This window comes from Hylobates moloch, unplaced genomic scaffold (assembly GCF_009828535.3).
Source record: "Hylobates moloch isolate HMO894 unplaced genomic scaffold, HMol_V3 SCAFFOLD_2073, whole genome shotgun sequence".
Taxonomy (NCBI): Eukaryota; Metazoa; Chordata; class Mammalia; order Primates; family Hylobatidae; genus Hylobates; species Hylobates moloch.
Genome location: NW_026654348.1, coordinates 1,905 through 9,136, shown reverse-complemented (window position 1 = coordinate 9,136; position 7,232 = coordinate 1,905). Strand labels below are relative to the sequence as shown.

The 7,232-nt window shown below is 61.0% G+C and overlaps 1 protein-coding gene across 1 annotated transcript; it reads right to left on the bottom strand.

The window, feature by feature from the left end:
• Window positions 1-2,278: 2,278 nt before the first annotated feature.
• On the bottom strand, window positions 2,279-6,856 carry LOC116464888 (neurturin). The gene is made up of 2 exons (XM_032148124.2): window positions 6,285-6,856; window positions 2,279-2,854 (listed from the first exon to the last, which is right to left on the bottom strand). The coding sequence occupies exons 1-2, from the start codon at window positions 6,451-6,453 to the stop codon at window positions 2,430-2,432; spliced, it is 594 nt and encodes a 197-aa protein (XP_032004015.1). The 5' UTR covers window positions 6,454-6,856; the 3' UTR covers window positions 2,279-2,429.
• Window positions 6,857-7,232: the final 376 nt, after the last annotated feature.

The window sequence follows — 7,232 nt, the reverse complement described above, 5'->3', positions numbered from 1 at the left end:
CAGCATAGCAGCTTGGTTCAACTGAGAGGCTGGTGTGGGGCCTGGGCTGCCGGGAACCTCATTTTCCTGGAGCCTCACCTGTCTGGGGGCCTCATCTACCTAAAGACTCCCTTGCCTGAAGCTTCACCTGCCTGGGGACTCACCTGCCTGGGACGGTCACCTGTTGCAGCTTCACCTGCCTGGGGATTCACCTATCTGGGTCCTCACTTTTCTGGGGCCTCACCTGCTGGAGTCTTTGGTGGCCAGGTATGTCCCTTACCTGGGATTTCACATGCTGGCTTCCAGGAGCGTCCCCTTCGGAAGCCTGGCCTGCTGGGGACGTCTCCTGGGGACTTTGCCTGCTGGGACCTGGTCCCAGAGACTTTCCACACTGAATCTCACCTGCTAGGAGCCTCACCTTCTGGGATCCTCACCCTGGAGGGCACTGGGCCCTGAGAACTGGTGTCCTTGGGGTCCCACCCACGAGTGATGGTTCTGGATGATTTGTTTGTGATGTTGTTAGCCACCTGTGAGGGGTGCAGAGAGATAATCACGGCACCGTTTCCAGATGTAATACTGCAAAGAAAACAGATGATGAGGCCAGGCGCGGTGGCTCATGCCTGTAATCCCAGCACTTTGGGAGGCCGAGGCAGGCGGATCACAAGGTCAGGAGATCGAGACCATCCTGGCCAACATGGTGAAATCTGTCTCTACTAAAAATACAAAAATTAGCTGGGCGTGGTGGTGCGTGCCTGTAATCCCAGCTACTTGGGAAGCTGAGGCAGGAGAATTGCTTGAACCAGAGAGTCAGAGGTTGCAGTGAGCCGAGATCGCGCCACTGCACTCCAGCCTGGCGACAGAGCAAGACTCTGTCGCAAAAAAAAAAAAAGAAAAAAAAATTAGCCGGGCGTGGTGGCCGGTGCCTGTAATCCCAGCTACCCAGGTGGCTGAGACACAAGAATCACTTGAACCTGGGAGGCAGATGTTGCTGGGAGCCATGATCGCACCACTGCACTCCAGCCTGGGCAACACAGTGAGACTGTGAGACTCTGCTTCCTCCAGCTTTGCGGGGGCTGGGGGGATGCGGGCTGAGCCTGGGAAGGGACACTGTGGTTAGAGGGTGGTCCTAAGGCAGACGTGTGGGAAAGAGGGGAGGGGGCCCAGCTAAGGGGAAGGGTTGTAGCCTTCGGAACCCCCAGTCTGAGGGGCAGGAGGGGAGGAGTCTCGCCTCGCCGGTGCCTGCCCTGGGCTCGCAGTGCCCGCCCTTTCCCCGCCCCTCAAGCCGACCGTGGGACCCGCCGACCCCTCCCGCGCTCTGGCAACCCAACACCCGAGGCCTGCCAAGCATCAAGGTGACACCGTGGGCAAATCTAAACACCGAGCCGGGCTTTTTCCATACTCCGCAGGGGCTTGTCGTAAATCCCCCCTCGAGGCCGGCCAGGGCTTTTATGGGCCTAGGACCCAGGTCTCTGGGGACCCAGCCCTACCCCAGCAGGCGCCGGCTTCGGGCTGGATGGGGCTGGCGCCCGCCCCAGGCCTCTCTCTGCCGGGAGGTGGGCAGCGTGCGGGTATTTTTAGTAGCTGATGGAAGGAGATAGTGGCTTTCAGCTCACCCTGGTGGGGGAAGACCGGCCCGAGGAGGCCGTCGGTCGGACAAGGGAGGCCCGGGTCCACCTGGACCTCAGTCTCCTCACCCCCAGAGTGGCTCCCCCTTCCCCCTCCCTAGAAACCCACATAGCGGGAGAAGTGCGGACGGGGAGACGCTGGGGAACTGATTCCACCTGGACCTCAGGCTCCTCACCCAGTGTGTCTCCCTTTCCCCCTCTCCAGAAGTCCACACAGCAGAGAGGGGCAGTCGGGGACAAGCTGGGGAAACTGGGTCCACCTAGACCTCAGTCTCTTCATCCCAGAAGCCCGCACCGCGGAGAGGTGCGGGAGGGAGCAAGCTGGGGAATCGGGGTCCACCTAGACCTCGGTCTCTTCATCCGAGCGTAGCTCCCCTTCCCCCTCCCCAGAAGGCCACACAGCGAAGAGGCGCGGACCGGGACACGCTCGGGACGGGCAGTGGGACCCGTAGGGAGGCAGGAAGGACGGTCCCTACCAACATAGCCCCATTCACCCCATTTTCCTTTTTGTCTGCCATAAATTGGACCCACTTGGCATCTACCCCTCCCCCAAAGCAAACAGCATCCTCCCACCACCCTGCAGCTGGGCCCCCCCACTGGTCCCCGCTTTCCCGGCGGAGACAGCGACGCGCCCCACCCGCGAGCCCCTCGCCGAGGATGAATCACCAGCCAGCTCGAGTTGCCACACTTTATCTCAGTACAGTTATCGCGAGAGTCCCGGGGCCGCGCCGGCGTACTCTACGCACGCGCAGTCTGTCGCGGGGCCGGCCGGTGGTGCCGTCGGGGCGGGGGCAGTGGCCGCCGCCCCGGCCGGGTGAGGTAGGGTCACACGCAGGCGCACTCGCGCGCCGACAGCTCGTGCACAGTGTGGTAGCGGCTGTGCGCGTCCAGGAAGGACACCTCGTCCTCGTAGGCCGTCGGGCGGCAGCAGGGCTGCGCGCGCACCCGCTCCCGCCGCAGGCGCCGCCGCTGGCGCAGTCGTCGCAGCCCGAGGTCGTAGACGCGCGCGGCAGCCTCGCAGGCGCCTGCGCAGTAGCGGAACAGCACCGTCTCGTCGGACGCATAGCCCAGGCCCAGCTCGCTCACGCGCACCTCCAGCTCGCGCAACCCGCACGGCCGCGCCCCCGACCGCGCACGCGCGCGCCGCCGCCGGGGCCCCGCCCGACGGCGCGGACCTGGGGGCCGCCCAGCCCAGGGCGTCAGCTCGCGCAGCTCCACCGCATCCGGGGCGCCTTGCAGCAGTGCACGGTCTGCGAGGGAAGGAACAGAAAGGAGGGGGTCAGTGAGTGCAGGGGGTGGGAGGGAGCCCCCCTACCTTCGCTGTACCCCTGCAAACGAAGACCCTTGCTGGGACGCCAGGCCTGTACGGCTTCTCGTCTCACTCCCAGATCCCAAATTTCCCCACCCTCTTGCTGAGCTGCTCATGCACCCTCTCTGGGCGGCACTGGGGGGCACGTACACACTCACACCCCTACGCTGGTCCAGCACCCCTTTCTGAACCCTGAGCCTATATTGGCTGCCCAGAACCTGGTCCATCCTTTCTGGGCTGCTTTCCAGCCCGTCTCACCTTGAGCTGAGCTGACCGGGGTCTCTAAGACACCTCCTCTGGGCCCCTCTCTCACCTCATTGCTGCTGCATTCTCCTCGTCCTCCGTCGCAAATCTATCTGGACCCCGCCCCTATGCTGGGCTGCCCCAGGACACTGGTGCACCCTCTCTGGGCAGCACTAGGGGGCTGCTTCCCATGCCCCATCCCTCTTTAGTGAGGCTGTCATAGGTCTCTAGAGCCCCCTCTTCCGGCCCCGACGTCTGCTCTGAGTCCCCGGGCTTTTCAGACTCCCTCCATCCCCGCTGCCCCACTGTGCAGTGGAGCCTCAGTTTCCCTATCCGAGAAATGAATCAGGGTGTTTGGGTTTCTCAAAATGCAGAGGAGCAGCAGGTACCGCAGCCTACTGCGTCCGAGGCCTGTGCGGGGACCCCACTCCATGGAGTGGCAGCAGCTACTGTCAATGCCACCCCCATGTGACAGGTGACAAAACGGACCATCCCAAGGTCACATCATTAGCAGGTGGCCGAGAGAGAGCGACAGAGGCGGGCTTAAAGGTCATTCTTCCTGCCTTCATCGTTCACCCGTTTGGCCCAGGTCCAGCCGCTTTCTCCCACACTCGCCAGGAGGTGCCCAAGTCACCGATTCCCAGGGCCTGGCAGCCTAAATTTATTACCCAAGCGGCTGGCTCCACCCTCAAACTCCAAAGCCCAGGAGAGAAGTGCAGACGCTGGAATGACAGGCAGCGCTGCTGGCGGACTTGCAGGCAGGGGACTCCCAGCCCCAGAGCAGGTGGCCGTCACGCTTGTGGTTGGGAGAGGAAATCTTTAGTCCCCACCTGCCCCCCAGGCTGGTGCACCTGGCTGTCAAAAGAATGAGCCTCTGGGTGGCCCTGGGGAAGGAGGGGCTGTCTCCTGGGGTTTGGTGGGGGAGAAGATGTCTGTTCCCACAGGGGGTCTCAGAAAGGAGACAAACCCAGCCTCAGGGCCTGACTCTGCCACTTTCACCACTTGCAACCTCAGGCCTCAGTTTCCCGGTCTGTCCCATGAAGCTTCCATGATCTCTGTCTTGGCTGGGGTTGAGAGGGTGGGAAATCGGTGCGGGGGGTGGGCGATGACTGAACAACCTAGTCCGTGTTCTTTAAGCCATAGAGCAGGACTGGAGTGGCCAGGACTGTGCTGGGGGGTCAGTTAGGGGCACACCCAACCCTAGAGGGGTGCAACGAAGCAGACATTTGTGGGCTTGCCAGATACAATACAGATGCCCGGCTAAATCTGAATTCCATATAAACAATGAATAATCTTTTTTTTTTTTTTTTTTTGAGACGGAGTCTCGCTCTGTCGCCCAGGCTGGAGTGCAGTGGCGCGATCTGGGCTCACTGCAAGCTCCGCCTCCCGGGTTCACGCCATTCTCCTGCCTCAGCCTCCCGAGTAGCTGGGACTATAGGTGCCCGCCACCATGCCCGGCTAATTTTTTTGTAATTTTAGTAGAGACGGGGTTTCACAGTCTTAGCCAGAATGGTCTCCATCTCCTGACCTCGTGATCCGCCCACCTTGGCCTCCTAAAGTGCTGGGATTACAGGCGTGAGCCACCGCACCTGGCAACAATGAATCATCTTTTAGGATGTCTGTCCCTGCCTCCCTGCAACGGGGCTGGCTGCTTGCACGGGGGCTAGAACACAAGGTCCTCAGCCTGAAATTCCACCAGGAGCCTAGAACATGGGGACTTGGGACTCGGTGGCCACTCCCTTTTTGCAGTAGGGCAGACAGGCACCCGCCCATGGGCCCTGACCCTCCCCAGTGCCTGAAATTCCTCCATTCTTGCTTTGCCCCCCCCAATCCCAAGTCCTGGAGCACTGGATTTTAGGGGCCCCGCCCGGGTCTCTGTCCCAGAGTCCTAGGAAGGACTTCACGCCGCTTGCAGAGAGGGAAGTGGTGGGAGGACAGAAGTGGAGCTCGTGCCGGAGGCCACCCTTGTGCATTGTAAGGACAAGAAAAGAGGATTGTGTGGGCTGGCAGGGGCGGGCGCAGACGCGCACACGGGCGTACTCGTGGCCCACACCCAAAGGCGCTGCACACGCACCCTGCCGGCATCTACGCCTTAGATGCCCGCGCAGGCGCACACATGGACATGTGCATGGGCACAGGGGTCAGGGCCCACGCACCACCCTCACCCCACAGCACCTGCGGTGGGGCAGGCATTAGGGATTGGTGGGGAGTTGGGTGAGGGTCTTGCCCTCAGGGTGGGCATTTCTGTGTCCCTATAGCAGCACTTTTGCCCGTGTCTGTGCCCCCAGCCCCGTCTCTCCTCTCTCTCTCTCCACCCCTCCTCATCCCTCCCAATCTCTGGGTCTCTCTTCCGGTTTTTAGCTCCTGCTCCATCTCCCGCCTCCCCTTGGTCCCTGTCCCTTGGGGCAGGTCACTGGGACCTCAGATCCAGCCTCTCTCTCCTCCCACCGCCCCCCCCCCCCCCCCGCTGCACCGTGGAGGCCAACCAGGCAAATGCCCAGGTCTAATCCCCATCTGGCCCCCACGGGACCTCAGGGCAGAGCCTAATTCCTTGTGACAGCTGAGCTGAAAGACCCCAGTTCCCAGAAGTCACCCTAGCTCCACCAGGCCACTGGGGGAATTTGCAACCTCCCTCCACCCCATCTTTTTTTAGAAAATGTATTTATTATTATAATGTTTTGAGACAGAATCTTGCTGTGTTGCTCAGGCTGGAGTATAGTGGTGCAATCATAGCTCAATGCAGCCTTGAACTCTTGGGCTCAAGTGATCCTCCCACCTCAGCCTCCCAAGTAGCTGGAACTACAGGCGTGTGCCACCACACCTGGCTAATTTCTGAAGTTTTTTGTAGAGATGGAGGTCTCGCTACATTGCCCTGGCTGGTCATGAACTCCTGGGTTCAAGAGATCCTCCTGTCTCAGCCTCCCAAAGTGCTGGGATTATAGGCAGGCGCCACCATGCGTTGCCCTGAATAATCTTTTAGGATGTCTGTCCCTGCCTCCCTGCAACAGGGCTGGCTGGCCCTATCTTTAAAAAACCTATGACACCACCTCCCCGACCTCCCACTCCACTGCCTGAAATTCTACCCCTTACGTTGGGGGTATCTGACCCCACACAGAGGAGGAGCTTACACTGGGCCAGGCGGGCAATCCGGGCATCCAGGGTTCGAGGCAGGCGGCGCAGGGGGACCAGCGCGGGTCCGAGGCGGTGGCTGAGAAGCAGGCCCTCTCGACACATCCAGATGGACAGCACGGAGCTGCAGAGCACTGAGGCCAAGGCCGCCGCCTTCCAGCGCTGCATCCTCAGCCTGCAGGCACGGGATGGTCAGCCGCACGCCCCCTGTCTGTCCCTCGAGCAACCAACAGGTACAGGGCGCTGGGCCAGGACTCAGTGTGGGGCCTTTGACTTTGAACGCCTGCCGAATGGTCGATAATCACATGGGAATGGTCCCTCAAGGAACCATTGAACAAGGAAGGGGTTGGGCTCTGTGCCAGGAGTCACAGGGAACCGCCCCCATCTGGGGGTCCCGGAGTGCCTTCCTGAGGAGCCGATGACAGGGTCCAGACTTGAATAAACGTAGCAGTTGGCCAGGCAGAGGAGAATGGCATCACAGGCAGGGGACACAGCCAGTGCAAAGGCCCCGAGGCCGGACTGAGCGTGGCGTATCCCAGGAACAGCAAGGAGGCCGGAGCGGCTGCAGCTGAGGAGCCAAGGGGAAGAGTGAAAGGAGGAGAGGTCATTCCCGGCAGGTGGCACTGTGGGACAAAGGCGTGGGGAGGGTGGTGTTTAGGACAGTCTGGAGGCAGGAATCTGGGGCTGACACTGTTCCCTACACGCTGGTGTCCTCCATTGACTCTGCCCCTCTCTGAGCCTGTTTCCCATCCAGATGGATAAGCAGGCCCAGAAGTGGGCAGCAATGGACCAGAGCTGCCCTGGACGTTGAGTCCCAGCTCTGGGCTTTTGCACAAATAGGTCCTTCCATGGAGAACACTTCTTCCCTCCCTCCCCACTCCCACTCCCCTTCCTTTTTCTTTTTCTTTTTCTTTTTTTCTTTTGGAGATGGAGTCTCTTGTCCCTCA

Excerpts from the sequence above, each read along its gene's own strand:
- LOC116464888 (XM_032148124.2), bottom strand. The coding sequence starts at position 6,453 with ATGCAGCGCTGGAAGGCGGCGGCCTTGGCCTCAGTGCTCTGCAGCTCC. Across the intron at positions 2,855-6,284 it reads GATTGCCCGCCTGGCCCAGT|ACCGTGCACTGCTGCAAGGC; the intron begins GTAAGCTCCTCC and ends CTTCCCTCGCAG.